The following is a 22500-nucleotide window of genomic DNA, read 5'->3' as shown; positions in this document are numbered from 1 at the left end:
ACCTGACTGCTGTAAACCTGCCCAGATGCGCACACTTGCACATGTGCACTCGGAGGGGGAGGGCGGCTGGAACAACACACTTGGACATGTCTGGCCACATCCTTCTCTCTGCACAGTCCCTAGCTATGCTATACAGGTGACAGCCATTCTAGCTCGGGTCTGTCTGTCAGCCAGTCATCCATGGGCAGTCTCTGAGGGTACTAAGCCTCATTATATAGCTTAGTTGTCCCCCCCAACCCCTCCCACACACACCCAGAGAAAAATCACAAGACTATCCCAAAGGCTCTCCTCTGGTTTCCTACTCCTGCTAACAAGATTCTTCCATAGAGATGTGGTGTGCCCCCAACCTAGCAGAGCCCCAAATATGCTACTTCCTGAGTTGCTGGGGTTTCAGAAGACTATAAAATATGTGTTTTAGGTAGAGCCCAGAGCAGACTTGTTGCTATGGCAACTGAGGTAAGCCAGGCTTCTGGTACCCAGCAGATCACATCACCTGACACTGCTTACTTCTCTGTACACTGCTACTCTCCTCTTTGTTAGTCCACACCCCAGGTCCTTCGGTGGCTGCTGCTTCCTGCTTTATCTTTTACCCAGAACTCCAGGGCTGAGTGACACAGAGCGTTTGGAGCTGTCTCTGTGACAGCAGATGTGATTTCACAAAGACAGATGCTTGCAAGATAACCAGGGTCAGGGAGGCAGGAAGAAGATAGGAAGAGACCCTTCCTGGATAGCTTCACCTCAGTCCTGAGGGAATGCAGCCCAGTCTCCTTTGAGATTGAGTCTTGTTTGCCATTGCATACTCCAGGCTAGCAGGCTAGCAGGCTAGAGAGCTTCTGGAAACCTTCCTGTCTCCACTGCCCTTCTCACTTGGGGGCCCTGGACTACCATGTCCAGCTTCCTGTGCACCCTGAGTATCCAGCTCAACTCTCAAACTTTTATTTATTTATTTATTTATTTTTAAGATTTATCTATTTGTTTCATGTACGTGAGTACACTGTCACTGTCTTCAGACACAGCAGAAGAGGGCATCAGATCTCATTACAGATGGTTGTGAGCCACCATGTGGTTCCTGGGAATTGAACTCAGGACCTCTGGAAGGGCAGTCAGTGCTCTTAACCACTGAGCCATCTTTCCAGCCCCTCAAGTCTCAAACTTGCATGAGTCCATTATCCATGGGGCCATCTTCCAGGGTTTACCAACTGAACCTTGAGCGTTTCTTTCAGCCCTGGGTGGGGCTCTACCCAGCTGAGGGGCGCCTGGGGCAGGCCTCAGGCCCTGGATGCCACACCTGTGATGCTTGTTGGGATTGGATGTCTGTTCTCCGTGTAGCACTTGGAAACACCTTCAAAGATATGCAGCCTTAAACCAGACACGTGATGGTGGCGCACCCCTTTAAGCCCAGCACTTGGGAGGCAGAGGTAGTCTGATCTTTGAGTGCTGAGGCCAGCCTGACTTGAGGAAGAGAGAGACAGACAGACAGACAGACAGACAGAGGAAAGGAGGGAGGGAAGGAAAGTGGGAGGGAGGGAGGGGGGAAGGGAGGGACCTAGTTTCATTACTGCAATGATCTCTCTAGGATTCAAGATTACAGATGGGTCTCTGCTCAGGCTGCCCTTGAACTATTCTGAAAAAAAAAAAAAGACTCAGGTTGTCTTGGTTTTGTTTACCTGTTAGATGGGTTCCTTGCCTGAGGGAGCCCCTCCCCAAAATACCCTACCAGGGTCCCATGGCTTGGCCTTTCCTTCTCTATTCCTTCATCTTTCCCCACATGGCCACGTCATCGTTAGGGAATTGCCAGGTCAGCTTTGTCTGACAGAATGTGTCAAGCCACTCCTGGCCCCCTTGTGACCCTAATATGGGGAAACAAAATATCCAGGGGGCTGGGGACACAGTTCAGTTTGGTAAAGCACTCGCTTGCTGTGCAAATCCGATGGCCCAGATGTGATCATCAGAATCCACAGAAAAAGTAGAATTCATGGTGTGGATCATATTGCCAGTATTCCTAGAGCAAGATAGAAGACTTCCAGCAGGGCACAGCTCTCTATCCCAACACTCAGACAGCAGAGACACACAGATCTCTGAGTTCCAGGTGAGCTAGGGCTACAGAGAGAGTTCCTGCCTCAGAAAGGTGGAAGGCAAGGACCCACTTCCAGAAGGTGTCCTCTGACCACATGCAGGAGGCAACCTGTACAACACACGGAATATTTTCAAAGCTGGGTGTGGTAGCATGCACTGTAACCCCAGGCAGGGGAAGTAGAGTCAGACATATGATATGCCTGGGGCTTCCAGGCCTGCTAACCTAACCTCCTAAACAAGTTCCAAGCCAGTGAGCCTGTCTCAAAAACAAGAGGGTTAGCTCTTGAGGAATGATACCGGAGGCTGTCTTCCGGCCTCCGATAGCGTGTGTGTGTGTGCATTCATGGTGCGTGATCTCCTGCCCCACCCAAACTGCTCAGGATACAAAGGGTCACCGGGACATCTGCCACAGGATCCCAGCTTCTGTGACCAGAGCCACCATCAGGTTCAAGTTGGCATTTTGGCTTGATGGTGGTGAGAGGTACTTTTAGGAAGATGTCCCCTAACTCCTCTTTCACGTGTCCTTCAGTGGCCATTTGTATGCATGGGAATCTGGGCAGTTACCAGAGACCGATCTAATTTTGTTTCCCTCTCCTGGGAAACCGAAACTCATTGAAGAACAGCAGTTAGCAGTTCGGCACACTGCTCGGCAGCTGTGTTCCCTGAATAATTGAAGCAAAGACACAAACATCATCTCTGGGTGGGAAGGGAAAAAACACTGAAGACCTACGACTAAGGCTCAGCAAGGTGGCTCCTCCCCGGAGAACTGCTGCTGTCAGGATGGCCCGCTAGGCCAAGCTGCTCGTCTACTAGTGCCATCACTGCTAACCATAGCCACTTCTGCACCCTGGCTTTCTGGCTTTCGAGATTGCCTCAGGCTGCCCCTGGCGGTATTCCTCCACACACCCCACATCCACTCAGCTGATTGGTAGAGACGCCCCTCCCACCCCCGTCACTCCCCGCCCCTGTGAAAGTTTGGTCCCAGCGATGCAGGACTCTAGCCTGTGAATCCTAAACTCTAATTCCTGCTTGGGCGTGGGAGGGTTAACTTGAAAGGGTGGAGATTCCAACCAGGAGGCTGACCCAAGTGGGTCAGCCTCCCTTAGACCTAGGAGTCCTGGTGTCACAGGCTACTGGGACACACACACCCCTGTGAGCCGGCTCCTTGCTCACTCCCAAGTCAGGAGAGGGCGTGGAGTGATGCAGGGCAGCTAGGCCGGTTGCAATTTCCCAGGTCTACTTGTCCCAAGCCGATGTAGCTCAGGGGGTCCAGACCCATTCAAATCAGTCTTTCTAAGGACAGTTTACTGACTTTGGCTGAAGATGAAGCCCGCAGGTACGGGGCCCACAGTCTCTTCCGGGGGCGAGTCCACCGACGTGTCCCTCGGCTCGCCGTTTCCTTGGCCCTGCCCGCCCGACGTGCGGCTCTGTGGCCATCTGAGAAAGCAGAAGTCCCAGCGCCGCCGCTTTTTCGTGCTGCGCACTGACCCACCACGCCTGGAGTGCTACGAGAGCGAAAAGAAGTTCTTGGCCAGCGGCTGCCGCCCACCTCGGCCGCGGCGTACCGTGAGCCTGGAGGGTGCCTGCACTATTAGCAAGCGCGCAGATGCCCGTCAGCGCCACCTGATCGTCATCTATACCAGCGACAGCAGCCTGGGCGTGGCGGCGGCCAGCGAAGCGGAGCAGCAAGCGTGGTACAGCGCCCTGCTCGAGGTGCGCGCCACCGCCGCTGCAGCTGCTGCTACCGCTATGGGTGAGCCCTGGGTGACCTACGGGGAGGTCAGGGGGTTGCCGACTTAATTTATCTTGAACCCCTTTCCCCTCAGATCAACAAAGGTTCAAACCTTAAGTTTTCACACGTCTTGGTCACCTGGTACCGGGTGACCCCAACCCCTGCCTCCCAGTGACTTGTCCATTCTCTCCAGGTTTCAGTCCCCAAGAGGCCCCTGAGTCTTGGATCTTCGCCCCATTCCAGGACGTCTGGCCTGTGACACTGCGGTCCAAGGGGCTGGGGAGAGCACGAGGCCTGAGCAGCGGCAGCTATCGCCTGTGCCTGGGTTCTGGGGCCCTTAGCCTCCTGCGAAAGCCGGGAAGCAAAGGCTCCAGAGACGGCTGGACAACGCCACCACCAGTCCTGCGCCTGTCCTTGCTCAGTGTGCGCCGCTGCGGCCACGCAGACTCTTTTTTCTTCCTGGAACTCGGGCGTTCAGCGCCCATGGGTCCTGGTGAGCTGTGGCTGCAGGCCCCCGATGCAGTGGTGGCCCAAAGCATTCATGAGACAGTCCTGGCTGCCATGAAGAGGCTGGGGAGCAGTGCAGCCAGTGGCAAAGCTGAGCCCCCGCCGCCGCCGCAGGGAGATCCTCCAAAGAGCGTTCCTGCAGCTCCAACCCCGGCACCATATGAAATCCCTGCTTCAGCATCCGCAGCACAAGCAAGAAGGCCGAATGAGCAAGCAAAGAAGGACTACTTCAAGCCCCCAGAAAGGATGGAGTCAACGAGCTCCTACAGGGGGCTAGATCTGGGAGGGGACTACATCACCATGGGAGTCAGGAATGACTATGTGCACATGGGGGGAGGAGAGGCAGGTGACTATATGTGGATGGCGCCCCCAGGCCTTCCTCCCACCCCTGCCCGGGCTGATCCCAGTAAGCAGCTTGAGGGTTGTGAGAGCACAGAGTACGTGCCCATGAGCAGATTTTTACCCGGGCCTTTGTATTACGAGCTCAAGGCCAGGGAGTCTGAACTTGGGCATCCAGGTGCCCACTGTAGCATTAGGGACAGATGGAGACCCACAGTGGCTCAGTCCCGCTCTTCCCAAGGGTCAGAGCTCTCAGGGGACTACATGTACATCCCTGACTATGTAGGAACGGACAGTGATAGGCTGGGGTCTCTGGACAGCTGCCTTAACTATGTGGACCTGGACCTAGTCCCTCCCCTGGAGGTCCCTGGAGCAGCCCCAGGGAATAGTCCACATAGCTATGCCAGCATCAAGTTCTAGAACTTTCGGGAGATAGTCAGGTGAGGAGACCCAGGCATTGTCAGGGAAGAGAGGGAAAGAAGAGAAAACCTTAGTACTGTTCAGCTCAGCTGCTGCACACAGGAGCCAGGAACCCTGAGGGTCATAGTCCCCATGAGCTGCTATGCTGCCCCCCTGCCTGCTCTGTCTCTATCAGCCGTGCCACCCAAGAAACCCCCAGGAAGAAGTGCTCCAAAGAAATTAGACTCTTTTAAGAGAAAGTACTAGAACTTCTTTCTGCCTTTCCACCCCCTCCCCCATCCAAACAACAAACAAATAAAACCCTTCTCAGCTGAATGCCTACAGAGTCAGTCTCAGGCTAGCTTGTGGCCAAAGCGTGGATGAAGATTTTCACCCTGGTTTGGGACAGCTCTGTGCCCTCACATGTTGGCAGCTAGGTATCATTGTGTCTCCTCAGCCAAAGCATTATCCTAACCTGTTTTTTTCAAGCCAGAGCATAACTCCTAAGGCTCAGAAAGGGAGGATCAGAGACCATGTCAGTGCTCCCCAAGCAGCCTGTCCTCCCGAGTCATCCTGCTCGGGTCCAAGTCATGCTCACCTGACACTTCTCTGGGCCTGGCAGACCTGATCAAGTTCCTTACTTCCCAGAGTGTAGCCCAGTCCCAACTGTGGACCAAACCCACCCATTAAAGGTGCCCTGCTCTCTGACTGTACTGCTCAGTGGATGTCCCAGTCCCAGGTAGTGGGTGACCAGTGAGAAAGGAGACCTGGAGGAAGAGCAAGTGAGTACACTGGCATACTGGGAGCCAGCCTGCCTCCAAACCCATGCCCCACCACAAAGAGCCTGGTTTGCAAACTCTGATTTATTCTCAACAAAACAGCTTGGGGGAGTAGACAACACCCATGGAGGGAGGGACAGGGTACACTATGGACAGTAGCTATCGGGGTTCTGTGTGGGTCATGGGTTAGTGCTTCCAGAACAGCTCTGGCCACCACTGGGGCCTGGGTCTTCAGAGCCAGGGTCTGGGCAGCTGGTGGAAGGCAGAGAGCTTGCCTGGGAGTTGGGTGTCTGCTCTCCCTGGCTCATCTGCAGCAGACCAGCAAGGGCAATCATCTCTGCTTCACTGAGCCAGGTGGAGGAGTGGGCCCGGGAGGAAGAGGGGTGCACAGAGGAGGACATGATGGGAGGAGGGAGCAGCAGCCTCCTCGGGTCCACTGCCTGGGAAGACGAGAAGGGAAGCTTGTTCTCCCGGCTTTCATGGAGGAAGGGAGTGAAGAACGGAGGGAGGCTCACTCTTACCTGCTGAGGGGGGTTGGGCAGGCATAGGGGAACCCGCTGCTGCCCAGGCAGTAGCAGAGGGTCCAAGAGAAAGACTTCTTCACAGCTTTTCACTGGGAGCCCTGAGGAGGAGACCCTGCTAGCTTGGTATCCTAGGCCATCCACCCTAGATCTCAATGCAGTTTCCCCAGCAACTTTGCAACTAAGCTGAGGGGCCAAGAGAAGTACCTGTGTCCCTAGACACCACCCGCTCTTCTTCTGGATGTCCTGAGGTAGTAGGGATCCTGCCGTAGTCATCATACATAGGCCAGGAAGGATGGCACAGTGTCCTGCCAGACAAAGATACCGCTGACCCACGGTTGGGCCCCTGTGGAGAACAGGAAGTGATTGAGCCCCGGCTCTCTTACTGCACCTCTGCTACCTGGGGACAGAGCCACAACTCACCACCAGCTGAGATCCTGCATTAGCCTGGTAGCTGGGATCCCAAGGTGGCAGTGGAGTCGTCATTGAGAGGGTGTCCTGGAAGGTCACCCGGGGAGCAAGAGGTACTGTGAATGAAAGCGACAAGATTAGAACGGGCTCTGAATCTCTGGGGCCTTGCAGGTAAAAACAGCAAGACCTGGTGCCGACCTGGGGCCTACCTGGGGCTTCTGCAGTCGGCTCAGTAGCCAGGTGCCTGGAAGGCTGCCGCTGATTTCTTCCGGTTTCAGATGGGCTAAGGGCCTGGAGCTGTGAGCTGTGTGAAGGGAAGGACGGGCTTCCCCACTCACTTCCCTTCCTGATGCTGACCTGAGTTAGTCGCAGGACCAGTAGTATACCCATTTCCCAGTACCGACCTCCTAGATTTTGTTTTGGAAAGCGCCCACAACGCCTCCTAGCGGCCCCCACCAAGCCCTCACCTGTCCTGCACAGGCGTTTCTTGCTCTTCCATGGTTTCCTCTTCAGAGCTCCAGGCCTCTCCGTGGGCACTGCCTGTGGAGAGGCCTAGCCCCTCTGATGCCTCCTCCTGGCCTGTGCCCCATGGCCCAAGCCAAGGCAACATACTGCGTCTGGTGAAGCACCAGGCAATACCCACTGCCGTGCTTGCGTGCGGCCCTGACTACATGAGCGCTCAAGTCCTAGCCCACCTCAGAGGTGTCGCCACAACGCCTGCGCCAGCGTTTCTCCAGCCACGTGGCACGCTCCCACCAGGTTCTCAAGGGCTCCCCCTGGCGGCAGAGGCACGGGGCACTTGTGCCCGTACAGCTCCTCTGCCGGGCACAGAAACATAGCAATCCACGCTGGGACTCAACAGTAGAGGACTCAGGTCCCCAAGAAGTGCGCGCATTCATGGACAGGCAGGCACACAACCAAGGGCCAACCTACATGCCTTTGGGCTTCTCTTTATTGTGTTTGACACAATACTCTTCACCCAGATGGGGGCTGCACCCGAAGCAGCCTAAGGACAGGGGGATACCCATGGCCAGGCTACACACAAGACCATGGTCACCAAGTCCTTGTTAATTGGCAGGGCCCAGGTGTCATCTGCTCCCAGGGTAGGTCCGGGGGTAGTTGGGGGGGGGTAGTTGGGGCCCAGAGCCCCAATCTCTACCCCTAAGGCTCTTCCAGAAGTGCGTGAAGGACAGCAGCGATGTGAGGGAGGCCCCTTCCAGGGGCCCCTTCCTCTTCCAGGATGTGGTGGGGCTGGCACAGGGACTCCTGGGGGGAGGGGCCCAGGTTAAGTTTCCCCCTTGAATTCCCCCAGCAAGGTTAAGAGGGTGGGGGGTAGACACTGCCCCACGCCTGGGCACAAATGACACATGGAAGCTGCCAGCAGATTAACAGAAGGGTGCTTAACACAGGGGGCTTGGGCAGGAGAGGCTGGTCATTTCCAAAGGGAAATGCTTGTACAGGCAAGTAGCCCAGGCAGGACGAGGCCTGGCTGCAGCAGGAGCTCACACAAGCACACAGATTCGACAATATATACAGTTTATACACAGAGCCAGGGGCCCAGACTGGGCTCACATCCCCTACAAACAAGAGTTCTCTCTACAAAACAGAGAGAACTTAGCTCCCCCATAGCAGCCAGTAGGGGAAGGGAGGACAGAAGGGAAAGCCAAGGTCCTGTCATCCCTCCGGGGACAGAGGGCCAGTGGGGAGGACATGAAGGCACCATCAGCACTAATGGCGAGGGCTACTGTGGGTACTAGAGTGGGCTTCTGAGGTCAGCATTCGTGAGGGTACACTAGTGTCTTTGGTAGGGGTGAAGGCACCACTGGCAGGGACAGGCTCAACAGGAGGTCTTATAAATAGAAGGTGGGAAGGAAGGGCAGCGTGGGTCCTAGGAGCCCAGGAGCCGCGTGTAGACGACATAGAACAGCAGCATGGAGACCACGTAGAAGAGGAGGAAGCCACCCAGACCAGAGGACGGCTGGCCTGGGAGAGGAGCCTCGCCCCCAACCAGGCTCACAGTCTCCAATATGGTCTGCAGCCCCTGGGCAGTGCCCCGGAGGAGATCCGAGGGCGAGCACAGGTCAGCCTGGGAGGGAGGACAAGGCAGATGGACAAGGACAAATAACACAAGTTAGCAGCATCAAGCTGCAGGCCTTCCCACCCTGCCCTCACAAACCAGGACCACAACCAGGGCCATACCGACACACGGACATGCAGACATGCGGACAGACATGCAGGACAGGGAGGCAGAAGGGAGGGCAGATGTGAGGGGTGGGACCAGGACACATGCTTCCTGTAGAAGCAAACACCCCTGTGGATGGAACTCCGCCCCTCATGCACGGCATCCAGTGGAGCCCTAGACACCAGCATCCTCCAGAGCGAAGCACAGCTCCCATACCTCAGGCACACCCATTTTTCGACAGGCTTCTAGGAAACTCTCTACATTCTTCCGAGACTTGAGAGCACTGAGCTTTGGCTGAAGACGGAGAAAGGAGAGGAATTTGGAAAGGCAGAACCACAGTCCCGTCCCTGCCCCTCTCTTCCTCCTTTTGGGCTCCCACTGACCACAGCAGGCGAGGGCACATGAATGAAGGGTACAGAGCGGGGCCGCAGCTGGTTCGCCAGCTGGCAGAGGATGACTCCATTGGCGAGAGCCTCTGCCAGGTCCTCAGGCAGGGGCCGCTGCAGCCGGGACTCTAGGACCTGGACGCAGAGACAGGAGGAGCAGGTGGGTCAGCAGGGTCACTCCATCCCTTCCCCTCCTCCTCGATGACAGTTAAGAATTGTTGCAGGCTGTGTGGGTCCTGAGAAAGGAAAGGGGAAGGGGACACCATGCTGGGCCAGGCCTCCGGTGAACGGATTTAGCTTACCTGGCGAAGCTGGGATATTAGCTCCTTCTCTTGAGGAAATGGTCGAGGTCTCAAACCAGACTCTGGAGAGGAAGGGCCTAGGAGGAAAAGACGGATGGGGGACGCTCTGCTTCATGGATAAACTTTGGAGCCTGCTTTCAACAGTCTGATACCAATACCAACTCTTGCCTATGGGATTTTCCATGAACAGGGACAACACTCTAAGAGACGTAAGCCCCAAGAGATAGGAGTCCTGAGGTTAGTGCCAGGAAGATACTTACTCGAGCCACTCTGAGAAGAGGAACGGAAGAGGAAGCTGTTTGGTCTCTGAATGGAGCCCAGCGGCCTGGGAACAGGAGCAGTCACTGGGGGAGCCAGGGACAGGCAAGAGACGAGACTCAGTAGCTCATTCTTCCTTCAGGCCTCTGTGTCCCAGCCACCTCCAAGCCATCACCTAAAGATGCTGTCCTACCTGGTCCAGATACAGGAAGGGGGTCTTGGGAGGTGGGGGGCGGTGTGGGAGCTCCCTGCACCCCTGAAACTCCCACTTGGGTAGCACTGGACTTCGGTGGGCCACTGAGGAAAGAAGAAGGGACTCAGAGAAGGCCACGAGGAAGGCCTAGGGAGGTGGGTCTTGGACAACACCTACTTGCAGGTGGCCTGTGTGGACGGGGCCGAAGCACCTGCCCCGGCAGCCCTGATTCCCCGCTTCAGGACACTGCAAGAAGCCAAAGAGGAAAAAGCTGGGCAGTCAGGCCTCACATTCAGTACAACAGAAGACTGAGAAGCATCTGCCCTTCCCCTATCAGGCCCTGAGCCCTTACCTGTCCTTTCTGGGGGATCCCCACCCCACACTCTGTTGCTGTTGCTTCCGCTCCCGTTCCTGCCACAACTGCAAAGAGTCTGGGCGCCGCCTCTCCTCCCCTGCCGGCTCCTCCCGCCTGGCAAAAGACAGGACAAGAGAGACCTTTGTCAGGTGAAGAGGAGGTGCCCAGGGCTGTTGAGTAGGGGCAGAAGAGTGGGCGTGGGGTTGAAATACCTGCTGCTAGATGGCTTTTCCACATCCCCTGCTACAAGGCTTAATTCAGAAGGCAGCTGCTCCTGAAGAGAGGACAGCAGAGGCTGAAGAGAGAGGCCTGGCCCCCCATTTAGTGCCTCCCCACCTGCCAAGGGACGGCCCTGGAGCCTAACCTCAGCTGCACTTCGCTCCTCATCTTCCCCAGGAACATGGCTGTCAATAAAGTCAATCTGCTCCAGGTCTCCATCGCCTGCAAGACCAGGGCACATCAGCGAGCAAGCAGGAGGGGGCTTCCAGGCCTACACTTACCCCTCACTTCCTGGGCAAACTCCCTTGCTCACCAGAGCCATCTTCCCTAGGTTGTCTAGGCCCCCGGGGCTCCCGAGCCAGCTCTGAGATCCGGAAAGACAGTTCTGAAAAATCATCTGTGGACTTTAAGGCAGAGAGACAGAGATGGGACATGGGCTCCCTGTAGGGCTGGGGACCATATGGGTTCAGGCTGCACAGCAGAGACTGGGGTCAGGTGGAAGGCCAGCCTCTTGGGCATAGTAGGGGGAGGAGCCCCAGCCATGACCTCTTCTTACTGAGATACCAACATATTAGTATAGGGTCCCCAGTACCAAGTTTCCCTCCCAGTGACATCCCTAAATACCCTTACAAGAGAAGTCCTCACCTCATTTCCTGACCACCTCTTGCTGCCACTGTCAACACTATGGAAGCCTGAGTCCAGGCCACCATCATAACGACGTCCCGGAAATAAATCTTCGGCAGGGCTGGAGCAGCCAGGAAGACCCGGTCAGCCCCAGGCTTGCGGCACCCCTACCCTCCCACTGGAAGCCAGGGGAGTTCTTTGGTCCCAAGAAGGGGATTCCTTCCCCTGGGCCTTACCAGGGACTAAAACTTGGGGGGCGTGAAGGGACTAGGTCCCCGAGGGCAGCTCCCCTCCGGCCAGCTTCCATTGTTAAGTACTTGAATATGTGGAGTTTCCCCTTCAAACATATCTGTGGGAGAGGCAATGCACAGAATGAGGGGGCTCCCCAAGCCCTGGGGACCCTCCTGCTACCTCACAGCACCACCGTCCTCAAGGTCCACCCAGGCTGCACCTTACCTGGGCAGGTGGACTCTGTAGGGGGTTGCTATCCAGAAGAATGACCTGCAGGTGCCTGAGGTGGCAGAAGGAGACCGGGATTCGGGAGACACGGTTACAGGAGAAATCCAGGCGGACCAGAGGAAGGTCCCCCAGCTCTAGGGTCAGGGCAAAGGGAGAGTCAGGAGATGCCCAGGCCAAGGCTTTGAATTCCCTCCCTTTAACTTGGCTCTGAGCAGTCACTCCCCCCTGGCTCCGTCACAGTATCTCCAACCCTAGCTGGCTCAGCTCACTTCCCACAAATAAAAGGCTGTCCATCTCCTCCCTCACAGCCGAGCGAGCGAGCGGAGCCCTTTCCACTTCAGCTCTGCTCAGCCCTGAGCATCCTCCTCTCCTGCCACCCCCACTCTGAAATCCATCCTACCTTCTCCAGTGAGCAGTGCAAGACACAAACCAGCTGATGTTACTGCTCAAAAGCCCTCAAAAAACATATAGCCAGGCCTGCTAAAGTGACAAACACCTGTATTCCCAGCACTCAAGAGGCACGGGCAGGAGAACCGGGATTCAAGGCCATTCTTGCCTACATATTGATTTGAGGGCAAGTCTGAAGTACAAGGCACTGCCTCTCAAAACAAAACAAAAAAGACAGAATTCCAGCCAGGTAGGGTGGCACATGCCTTTAATCTCAGAACTTGGGAAGCAGAGGCAAACAGATCCCTGTGAGCTCGAGGCCAGTCTGGTTTACACGGTGAAACCCTGTCTCCACTAAACTAAAAACAGGACAAAACAAAATTCCTTGGCTTCACTTATTTTGGAACAGAAAAGTAATAAAGACACTTAACAGACTAGGAAGGAGGGAGGGCAGAGGGAGAGGGAGACAGGGAAAATGGACGCCCATTACTCTTGGTCTTCAAAAGCAAGTCTGCACCCTTCCTGCCTCCCTCTAGCTTGTCTTTCTAACTGTCCAAGATAGATCAGGCTATCCCTGCCTCTGTGTTCTGCACATGGTGCTCCTCTGCCTGGATGAAGGATGGAGCATTCTCCTCTAAGGTCAGCTGTACCTGAGCAAGTCCCGGGCTCCCCAGAAGAACCCTGCTTCCCCGTCCTGGCTTCCTAAGCCACCTGCTTTAGCAGGCCCCTATGAATGGCTGACTCTCCTCCACTAAGCCACCAAACCTCCAAGGGCTGGTCTCAGACCTCAGACACATCTATTGGGCTCCCCACCTGAATCACAGGAAGCACACACGGGAAGGTACGCTGCTTCCCAGCAGTGACTATCAAATGTTGGCATGTCATAATGACGCCACTGAACAGGTGGCTCAGGTTCCTATGTCCTCGAGAGGACACTCAAGAGCATCACTCCTAACTAGTGTTGGTTCAAGAGCTCCTGCTGGGGTGAGGTGGTGTTGGGTCCCTTTCATGTCCCTTCCAACCTTAGGGCTCTACAGTTGCCCGGTTCCCTCCTACCCTTCTTTCCTACCCTGTCTCCATGCTCATAAAAGCAGAACTAGGAGTCCATGCCTTCCCAGCCTCGGAGGGTTTCCATGGTCAGAAGAGAACACAACTGTTTACCATTTGCTTTAGATACTGAAAATCCCTGAGCAACTAAGGGTAGATTATTTTTGAACAGATTCTTTCCTGTGACTTCTCCAAGGTAGAGGCATTATTTCAAGTTAAATGTTTGTGCCCCTCCCCCATTTTGTATGTTGAAATCATAACCTTTAAAGTGACTGGTACTAAGAAGTGGGCCTAAGGGTGTTAATTCAGAGGGCGGAGTCTAGAGAGGATCAGCATCCTTATAAAATAGAGCACAAAGACCCTGGAGCCCTCTCTGCCCCGGTGATGAGAGCACAGCAAGGCGGTGCTCTGTCATCCGTGGGGCGCCCTAGTACCACCTGGCCCCACAGCACTGGACCTGACTGTAGGAAAGGCCTGTGCTGCTCAGAAGCCAGCCAGTGTATGGCACTTGTGTTCCTGCCACCGAGCTGATGAGGGCAGACAGACAAGCACGGACACCACCATGCCCTCTGGTTCACTTTCCTTACCATCCGGCAGGGTACTGAGCTGGTTCCTTCGAACATTGAGATCCCGCAGGGAATGGAGACTACCCAGCTCCACGGGGAGGGACCGCAGCTCGTTGCTGCTCACATCCTAGGTCAGAGACGGCTCTGTAAGCCCAGGGTCAGCAGGACTCGCTCTGCTATTGCTCTCTAGCTACTTGCCTTTCGCCCAAGCCTTTCCCCGAGGGTGCTTCCTACCTTTCTCTACCCCCACCCCCTGCCAAAATCCCAGGCCCTGGCTCAACAGGCCTTCTTCTGGCCTTGCCCTATCCTCACAAGCTGCCGCAGGCTTCCTAAGGTGCTGATGTCTGGAGGCAGGGCTTCTAGCTTGTTGTTGCTGATGATAAGAACTCGAAGGGGCAGCTGGCAGATGTAGGGTGGCAACGCCGACAGCTGGTTCCGGCTGTGGGGAGGAGAAAGGCAGCAGGCTCACTCCCCGGGCAAGGCATCCAGCACCCGGCCTCCAGTGGGGACTGGGAGGACCACTTGGGAGGGATAAAGGGTCTTCAAGCAAGGCCCACGATGATACCAGCCCCACTACCTGAGGTTGAGGTAGGTGAGGGCTGTGAGGTTCCCCAAGGCTGGGTTCAGGCATCTCAGGCAGTTGTGGTAGAGGCTCAGGCCTTCCAGGGACACCAGCTGGCAAGCTGCCTCGGGCACCTCGGGAAACCGGTTCCGAGACAAGTCTAAGGAAAGCAAGGGTCTGCAATGAGCTGAGAAAAGGTCCCAGCCCCCACAAGGGAGCTGAGTGTCCCCTGAAGCAGTCACCCAGCTCCCTATCCCCCACTGACCTAAAGAATCAAGCCCGAAGGGTTATGGCAAGACTAAGTGGATAACGGCCTGCTACACTTGAGTGACAGCCTGAGTTCAATCCCCAAGAGTCCATGTAGAAAAAGCCAGTCATGGCAGTGTTCACTTGCAATCTCACCCCTGGAGAGGTGGGGAATAAGTGGATCTTTGGTGCTCATTGGCCAGCTGACCAGTCAGTCTAGCTGATTCAGTGGCCAGGTCAATGCAGAGTGATATCTGAAGAACAGTTGAGACTGACTCCCTAGCTTCCACAGGTGTGTGCACACATGTGCAACACATAAACACATATAAGTTCATAAACCTGGCCTCCCTGGGGAGACAACAAACCAAAGCACATTATAAGCATGGCCAGAAAAGCAAAGAAAAGGCCAGAGGGACACAGCTGGAGAAGCCCAGACTTGGGAGGGTAATAACAGACCATAAACATAATCTTTAAATTCACATGAAACTGCATGTGGTGGCTCAGGCCTGTAATTGCAGCAATCAGAACGCTGAGAGACAAGAATTCTGGCTTCTCCAGGGGTGGGATTGCAAGTGAACACTGCCATACCTGAGTTTTATTCAGAGTTCAGGACTAGACTCTGTCCACCCAGCAAAAAGTAGGACAGATGAAGCCTTCGGCTGGCAGTGTACAGCAGTGTACAGCAGGCGGGTTCTATGACACTGTGCTTGTGTGCTGAGATGTCAGGACTGAAAGGTGGGAGATCACACAAGGGCCCTGCTTGTACAGAGAGTCAGAGGGATAAAGAGAAGGCTCAGTGAAGACCACACTAACTCCACACGCAGAAGCATCTGAGTTAGATTCCAGCACTCACGTAAAACACAGGGCATGGGCACATACCTGTGACCTCAGTGCCGTGGGGAGGGCTGGAGGAGAAGCCAGCAGAAATTAACTGGGCTTGTGGGCTGCCAGCTGGAGTGACAGAGCAGCACCCCAACATCCTCTTTTGGCCTCCACATACAAGCATGCACTCACTCTGCCCGGCTCCCCACCAAAGCCCCAGGTTAGGGGCTGGATGCGACTCAATGGGTCTAGCACACAGCAGGCTCTGGATGGGATCCCAGCACAAGAAAGAGAAGTTGAAAACAACAGTAAGGTGATAGGCAGGAAAGGTCAAGAGGAGAATGCAGAAACCTCTGGGGAACCACAGGCTCAAGCCCTTCCTCCTAGCTTCAACCTGTTTTCAACACAGGGAAGAAATCACAAACAAGAGACACCTTGGCTTTTGGGACTCAGCGAAGCCCTTCCACTTGACCAGTTTTTCATGAGCCCCCAGGACCAAAAGACCATGAACACTTAGCTTCAGGAGTCAGGGAGGGAAAGGCAGAAGGTTAAGCTGGAGCTGGGAACCAAGTTCTCAGAGTACTCAAGGTCCTTTCATCGGGGTTCCCTGGTCCCCAGGCTGGCTCCCCTTTTCTAACCTCAGCAGCGCCCCTCTGCTTCCTCTGTGCACTGGGCCTCAGGTCCAGAGTGTTTACATTTACCATGCGCAGAGCAAGGAAGAGAAATGAGAGGCTGACACCCTCTTATCTCAAAGACTGACTCACTATGACAGTGGCAGAGGCAAGCCCACAGTTGCCTCCAGTGTGGAGACACAGACTACAGACCCCTAGGAGCCTGCACTTCTGTTTGTTCTGTTCAGCATGCCCTGGGAGGTATCTGGGTATTCTAGGGGAAACCCCAGGCCAGAGTGGTTGTGAGCTTCTTTAAAAGCCCTCCTTCAGTAGGGGGTGAAAGCCAAGGGGAAGAGAAGCTGAGGACATTCCCCCAAGGAAATGTGTCTTGTGACAGGAAACGGAGTAGAAACAATCCATTAGGTTGTGGCTTGTATATCTGTTTCCCAGGGGATAGTAGCCTGATGCCCTACAAACCGTGCTTCTTCTTTGCCCCTGCCCCAGTGAACAGACAGAAGAGCAGTTCCGCCCAGAGAGGGTGGGAGGCCTGCACCTGGTCGTCCACCCATGCCCAACACCTGCCTCTTTCCTTTGTGCTCACAAATGCATAAGTGTTATGCATGCATGGGAGTCGAGACCAGACTGGGATTGGGTAAAGGGTAGAGGGGCAGAAGTCAGGGGCGGAAGGAGCCCAGGCTAGAGGAGGCAGGGCTCAGGGCACAGGATGTGGTCTGTGGGAGATAGACACTTCTCCTTTGCTAGAACTTGCCCTGCCCCAACCCAGGTCTCTACTAGAAGGCCAAGGGAACACAATCCTTGGTAGTCAGGGGATTCCACTGAGGAAACATTCAGGGAAGACGGCACGCAGCAGAGGGTTCAGAATAACCCAGCAGTACCACGCTGAAGCACACAGTCTGGGTGGGAGGGTAAGGGGATGTGGAGGACAGGGCACCAGGTAACTCTGTGCTTCTGTCCTCCACACGGAGAGCGAAGACAGAGGAGGACAGCTGGACATAATGGAACCCACCTGCCTAGAACCTGGACTGAAGAAGGCAGTCAGGGGCTTTCAGGAGGCTGGGAATTTCCCACAGCATACAAGTGAACCTGCACCCGGGGGAGCCCTAGCTGCACCCTGAGCCGGAATGTTGAAGGAGGAGACTGGGTTGGGGCAGGAGCTGGGAGGGGCTGGGAGGGCTTGGTAGTTTTCCCAAGAGTCCACTCACTGAGACAGAGCCCTGAGGAAGTAAAGAAAACATTTGATCTTTGTCAAAAAACAAGCAAGGGGGGGGGAGGGGAAAGGGAACAGCCGGCCAGTGTCCCCCAGCTGCTGAGGTCAATCTGGAGCTTGGGGGTTGGGGGGACCTGGGAGGGGTAAGGATGGCTCCTGGGGCTCACCCATTCCCAGGACTCATTCAACCTTGTAGGGGAAAAAGAATTCAAAAGCAGAGAGAGTTAAACTTTTTCTCTGCAGAGCTGTAAGGGGAGACTGCGCCCCAGCCAGCCCAGTATGACTGCAGGTGGCCAGGCACCTGCCGAGCAATGCGCTCTTTGATCCAGCTCTATAGCCCTGGACCAGGAGCTGAGAGGGGCAGAAGGGGCCCTCACACTGCAGCCCAGGCTGGGGTGGAGCTCCCGGAATGCAGGCCTCTGTTGTGATTCTCCGCCCTCAGCTGCCAGCCCAAGTTCATAGGCTGCCTCCTAAGCAGCTGAAGCCTGACTCACCTGTCATAGTACAGTCCCCAGTGCCTGACCATAACAGACCCAAGGGGAAAGTGGACATGATTAGAGGAATCCCAAACATCCCCCCCCCAAGGTGGAGGGGACACGATTAGAGGGGGTCCTGAGGGCAGGGTCTGGAAGGAGAGTCTCTAGGAGGTCAGCACTCCTAGCTAAGAGCCACAGTGTCCTTCCTTTCAGAAAGCTGCCTCAAGTTTCTCCCCTAAGGGAAAAGCAGAATTGTAGGGCTCCTATGAGGTCGCAACCTCCACAGTGACCTCACAGAGCCCGGAAGGAGATAAAGGGGACAGGGATAATGGGTGGAAAGTTAAGGGCGGGAGATTCACTTCTTTCACATAGACAGGCTGTGGTGGACGGCAGAGAGGGGCTGGGACTTGCGGAGACTATGGAAAAGCAAGCAGAAACGTCGGGTTGTTATGGGCCACCCTTAGGAAAGAGATAACGGGAGGCTTGTTGGGATCGAGATGGACGGTGAGGAAGACGTTGGAAACGATTAAAGGGTGTAAAATGAAGCGATTAGTGATAGGTTATACATGGAGGCTTGCCTTAAGGGCTGATCAGATCTAGGGTTGAAGAAGCCAACTAAGTGAGGGGCGGGACCATGCTACAGGTGCGCAATATGCAAATAAAGGAGAGAGTCTGACAGAGCTAGGCCAAAAGTGTTATGTGCACTCTTGAAGCGAACTCATTGTCCAGTGGTTCTTACAGAGGGAAGGGGAGGTCGCGGGCTCAATGCCAATCCCAAGGGGCGAGCATTCAAGACTGTCAGGTGAAGGGGTGGGCCCGATTCGAACGCGAGGCGGGGCTATGCAAATGAGGGTCGCGGTCCGGTGTGGGGCCCCTGCTCCCTGGGCACCAGCGCAACTCACCAGCCTGGGTGATGTCTGACAGGTCGTAACTGCGGGCCGCGCCCCGGGGGAAGTGCTTCAAACGCCGGTTGGACAAGTTCAGGGTTCCGGTGGCCACAGCCTCCTCTAGGGCTCGTTCTGCGCTACGGCTCCCGGGTAGACCAGGAGACCCTGGCACGGAGACTGAAGCAGCAGCTTCCTCACCCCCGGCGCCGAGTGGGCCCGCTACCGCCGCCGCCATCCGCTCCCGGCGGCTCCCCTTGCCTGACTGACGGCACCGGCCGGCCCTTCTCGCCCTTCCCCCTCCTCGGAGCCGCCGTAGTCTCCACCGGAGGGAGGAAGCGAGGGTCAGGAACCCTGCGGACCAATCATAAACCAGAGACGCGTTAGACGTGCCCAATCAGAAAACGGCAAAGGGGTGGAGCCTCTCAATTCTAGACTACACTGAGGGACGGGAGGGGGCAAAAGCGGAGCACCCCGCCAACGGCCGCGGTTCCTGGTCGGCCCGCCCCACTCAAAGACATCCAATCACAACTCTGAAGACTGGAGATGGAGCCAATGAGACCCCCCAGGAGGCGGGGACTACAGCTCCACTTTAGGGGATTAGAGACCCAGAGACCACAAACCTGCGGGTCAACCAAAACCAATTGCAATGTAGATTTAGGCTAGTGATTGAAGAAGACCAATTAGAACCTTCAAAGGGAACCTGTCCCGTCCTCTTCTCTGAGGGACGGTTCTGCCTACCAATAGCATGGGCAAGGAGATGCTCCATTCGCTAGACAGAAGGCGGGTGAGCTAGAATTGTTGAGACCCAGGTAAAGACAGTAAACGCGGCGCGCTGGGCTGGCTGACAGTGCAGGGTTAGAGCTGGGTGCTAGCTGGACTTGTTAGGGAGCAAGCCAGCGTCCGGAAAGTGAGAAAAGGCGAGGGATGCCCCAGTCAGTCCTCAGGCTGTTGTCTCAACAGAAGGGACCATTTCCGCCTGCGCAGTCTGAGGAACGCATAGGTTGACCGGTGAGGGTGTTTCCAGTTGAGAGAGGGAAAGTCGTCAGACCTGCCATCTCCACCAAAGTCTCCCTGGAAAAGACTTGTGATGGCCAGACCAAACTTTATAGAGACTACGAGGATCTCATGGTCTCTAGAACAAAATCGTTGGGGGTTTTGTTGGCTGATTGGTTGGTTGGTTGGTTGGCTTTCTGAGACAGGGTTTCTCTGTGCCCTGGAACTTGATCTGTAGACGAGGCTGGCCTCGAACTCAGAGCTTCACCTGCCTCTGCCTCCCGAATGCTGGAACTAAATGCGTGCATCCACCGCCTGGCTAAGACCTTCGTGGGGTTTTTTGTTGGTTGGGTTTTTTTTAAATAAATGAGGAAAGGGAGACTGGACAAATCTCAGGCCTCCACGTAGAACTCCCCTCACCCCCCACTTTCATAACAGACTTTGTTGGAAACCTCTTATTTGAAGGCGGGTGTGGTGGCATGAGCCTGTCGTGAAAGTTCTTAAAAAGGGTAGTCAGAAGGATCAGGACTTCATTTCAAGCAAACCTGGACTACATAGCTCAAAACTAACTTTTTTTCTTTTTTCTTTTCTTTTTTTTAAACTTCTTGAGATACAGGAAGGAGTCCCAGATCTGAGCGATAGTAGTAAAAGAATACTTTTTTTTTTTTTTGAGATTTACTTTTAAAAGAATGTTAGCATTTAATGAACCTCCCCGTGTGGCTTCGAGTTGCTAGGAAACAGGCACCCCAATACCCTTAATCGCCTCGGCTTCATGAGGTTAATCCTGTGGGTGAGGCATGCCACTAAGCGTCCCCCTTCCCCTCTTGAGCGCCTCCACTGCTCACCAATGTGGCTGTAGCTGTGGCTAACATGGCCCCGTAATTTCAGTCTTTTTTTTCCTCAATGTGGGTGACATGGTGACCTGAAGGAAAGAGGGAGACCGGCTTTCTGAGACAAGATCCCTTATAGCCCTAGCTGGCCTCTAACTGGTAATGTAGTTAGAAATGACCAGGAACAACTCCTGACTGTTACCACCTCTCACGTGCTGGGGTTATAGGTGTGCACCCTCATGCAGTGCTCGCTTAAGATCTTTTGTAGTGACAGAAGACCCCAAGTCTGCTTCCTGTGTCACCTGAACACCAGTAACTGAAGTTGCTTTCGTGTCTCAAGTCATACCTGCTATGGTGACATGCCCAAACACTAGATTATTAAAGACTGGGGGCTGGAGAGAGGGTTTAGCTGGTTAAGAATGTATAGTGATAAACCGGGCAGTGGTGGCGCACGCCTTTAATCCCAGCACTTGGGAGGCAGAGGCGGGTGGATTTCTGAGTTCGAGGCCAGCCTGGTCTACAGAATTCCAGGACAGCCCGGGCTACATAGAGAAACCCTGTCTCGAAAAACAAACAAACAAAAAAGAATGTATATTGATCTACATCTGTTCGAAGCACCCAACAGAGTGGCTCACAGCAGCCTCTATCTCCTGCTCCAGGCTGTCCAGTGTTGCCTTCTGGTCACCACAAGCATTGGACTCACAGGCATGTCCCTACACACACAGAGGCATACACAATTAAAAAGAAATTAAGTCTTTCGGGGCTGAGGAGAGAGAGATCTGAGAAGCTCTGAGCACTGGCTGCTCTTGCAGAGGATCCAGGTTTTATTCGCAGCAACCACATGGCACTTTACAGCCATCTGACACTCCCAAGTCCATGGTATCCAGGAATTTATATGGTACGCATATATGGTACACACACATTCTCTCTCTGTCTCTCTTGTTTTACAAAGTAAATCTTAAAAAAAAAAAAAAAAAACTTGAATGTAGCGGCCCATGCCTTTAGTCCCAGTAATCAAGAAACAGAGGCAGGTGGATCTCTGTAAGTTCAGGGCCAGCCTGGCCTAGGACAACTGAGTTCTAGGACAGCCAGAGCTACATAGTGAGACTCTGTCTCAAAAAGAAAATAATGTAACACTTAAAATTTGGACTGGAGCCGGGCGGTGGTGGCGCACGCCTTTGATCCCAGCACTTGGGAGGCAGAGGCAGGCAGATTTCTGAGTTTGAGGCCAGCCTGGTCTACAGAGTGAGTTCCAGGACAGCCAGGGCTACACAGAGAGACCCTGTCTTGAAAAAAAAAAAAAAAAATAAAAAAAAACAGAAAAAAAATTAGACTGGATAAATAGCTCAGGGGGTAAAGGAACATTCAGTTCTCGGGACCCACGGGCTAGGAGGGAAGAAAATGCTCTCAAGTTGACTTGTGTGCTATATAGCTTGCACACACACACACATGCTTGTGCACGCACACACGATGGATGCAATGGAATTCCTTTTCATCATTAAAATTCCTTCTTAGGTTCCCAAAGTAGATGTGTGCTAGTTACCGTAGGAAGCAGGGATAGGAGCCCAGGGCCGTGCACATGTTACGCTCAAGCCCGGCATGTGAGCTGCATCTCCTGGATAACACATACGTTGGCATTGGTGTGGGTGATGAACAGCTGGCCAGAGCAGTCAATGAATGCATCTGCTGGGCTCTCATGCACTGGTTGTCTAACAGGACTAAATCCTTCTGAGCCCCTGAGAAAGCTATATTCCCTACATGTATTGGTGTAGACCCGCCCCTACCTATCAGATGTCACCTCATCTGCTGGTCCTCCCAGACAGGATGTCACTCTACAGGAAACGCCAAGTGCCTGGACTCAAGGATGCCCTAAAGAAGAGCTCATTCACCCTCCCCCTATCTCAATAGCTTGTCCTCAACCCATGCAACCAGGCTGCTGGCCGTCAGGGAAGCAGCCCGTGAATCCGGACTTGTTTTCAATGAGATTGTAAAGAATTTGCAGTCACTTGTTCTCACTTGCATCTTGCTTTTGTGAGCAGGAGGTTAGGTGAGGGTCTCCTTTTCTCCATTGTCTTTGTCGGTCAAAGTTTTATTTTGTTTTAT

General features: G+C 54.5%; 4 protein-coding genes across 5 annotated transcripts in view; 2 read left to right on the top strand and 2 right to left on the bottom strand.

Moving 5' to 3' along the window:
- Positions 1 to 3204: 3204 nt before the first annotated feature.
- LOC114629749 (insulin receptor substrate 1-like) lies at positions 3205 to 5395 on the top strand. The gene is made up of 2 exons (XM_028777809.1): positions 3205 to 3829; positions 4002 to 5395. Exons 1-2 carry the CDS (start codon positions 3400 to 3402, stop codon positions 5072 to 5074), a joined length of 1503 nt encoding a protein of 500 aa, XP_028633642.1. The 5' UTR covers positions 3205 to 3399; the 3' UTR covers positions 5075 to 5395.
- A 503-nt stretch (positions 5396 to 5898) lies between these two features.
- Positions 5899 to 7555, bottom strand: Sap25 (Sin3A associated protein 25). Its single transcript, XM_028777807.1, has 5 exons — positions 6974 to 7555; positions 6777 to 6880; positions 6561 to 6699; positions 6354 to 6454; positions 5899 to 6272 (listed from the first exon to the last, which is right to left on the bottom strand). Exons 1-5 carry the CDS (start codon positions 7152 to 7154, stop codon positions 6012 to 6014), a joined length of 786 nt encoding a protein of 261 aa, XP_028633640.1. The 5' UTR covers positions 7155 to 7555; the 3' UTR covers positions 5899 to 6011.
- A 143-nt stretch (positions 7556 to 7698) lies between these two features.
- On the bottom strand, positions 7699 to 18886 carry Lrch4 (leucine rich repeats and calponin homology domain containing 4). 2 transcript variants are annotated; one of them, XM_028777805.1, is made up of 18 exons: positions 18590 to 18886; positions 14320 to 14464; positions 14055 to 14181; positions 13764 to 13869; positions 11740 to 11876; positions 11520 to 11632; positions 11305 to 11404; positions 10973 to 11063; positions 10805 to 10881; positions 10653 to 10714; positions 10438 to 10554; positions 10263 to 10331; positions 10086 to 10189; positions 9895 to 9978; positions 9635 to 9711; positions 9330 to 9467; positions 9163 to 9240; positions 7699 to 8030 (listed from the first exon to the last, which is right to left on the bottom strand). In XM_028777805.1, the coding sequence occupies exons 1-18, from the start codon at positions 18807 to 18809 to the stop codon at positions 7926 to 7928; spliced, it is 1950 nt and encodes a 649-aa protein (XP_028633638.1). In that variant the 5' UTR covers positions 18810 to 18886; the 3' UTR covers positions 7699 to 7925. The 2 variants fall into 2 exon arrangements, with proteins under 2 accessions (XP_028633638.1, XP_028633639.1); XM_028777806.1 differs by lacking the exon at positions 7699 to 8030 and adding an exon at positions 8284 to 8850.
- Positions 18887 to 19319: 433 nt separating this feature from the next.
- Positions 19320 to 22500, top strand: part of Fbxo24 (F-box protein 24) — a 15198-nt gene continuing 12017 nt past the window's right edge. Inside the window, exon 1 of the mRNA XM_028777862.1 lies at positions 19320 to 19358. Coding sequence (XP_028633695.1) covers positions 19320 to 19358 — 39 coding nt within the window. The remainder of the gene's footprint in view (positions 19359 to 22500) is intronic.

This window comes from Grammomys surdaster, unplaced genomic scaffold, assembly GCF_004785775.1.
Source record: "Grammomys surdaster isolate TR1022 unplaced genomic scaffold, NIH_TR_1.0 316, whole genome shotgun sequence".
NCBI lineage: Eukaryota > Metazoa > Chordata > Mammalia > Rodentia > Muridae > Grammomys > Grammomys surdaster.
This window is presented reverse-complemented; position numbering and strand designations above follow the sequence as displayed.

Excerpts from the sequence above, each read along its gene's own strand:
- LOC114629749 (XM_028777809.1), top strand. The coding sequence starts at position 3,400 with ATGAAGCCCGCAGGTACGGGGCCCACAGTCTCTTCCGGGGGCGAGTCC. Across the intron at positions 3,830-4,001 it reads AGCTGCTGCTACCGCTATGG|GTTTCAGTCCCCAAGAGGCC; the intron begins GTGAGCCCTGGG and ends CATTCTCTCCAG.
- Sap25 (XM_028777807.1), bottom strand. The coding sequence starts at position 7,154 with ATGGGTATACTACTGGTCCTGCGACTAACTCAGGTCAGCATCAGGAAG. Across the intron at positions 6,881-6,973 it reads GCCGACTGCAGAAGCCCCAG|TACCTCTTGCTCCCCGGGTG; the intron begins GTAGGCCCCAGG and ends TTTCATTCACAG. Across the intron at positions 6,455-6,560 it reads GGTGGTGTCTAGGGACACAG|GGCTCCCAGTGAAAAGCTGT; the intron begins GTACTTCTCTTG and ends TCTCCTCCTCAG.
- Lrch4 (XM_028777806.1), bottom strand. The coding sequence starts at position 18,809 with ATGGCGGCGGCGGTAGCGGGCCCACTCGGCGCCGGGGGTGAGGAAGCT. Across the intron at positions 14,465-18,589 it reads GTCAGACATCACCCAGGCTG|ACTTGTCTCGGAACCGGTTT; the intron begins GTGAGTTGCGCT and ends TGCTTTCCTTAG. Across the intron at positions 9,979-10,085 it reads CCTTCCTGTATCTGGACCAG|TGACTGCTCCTGTTCCCAGG; the intron begins GTAGGACAGCAT and ends TGGCTCCCCCAG.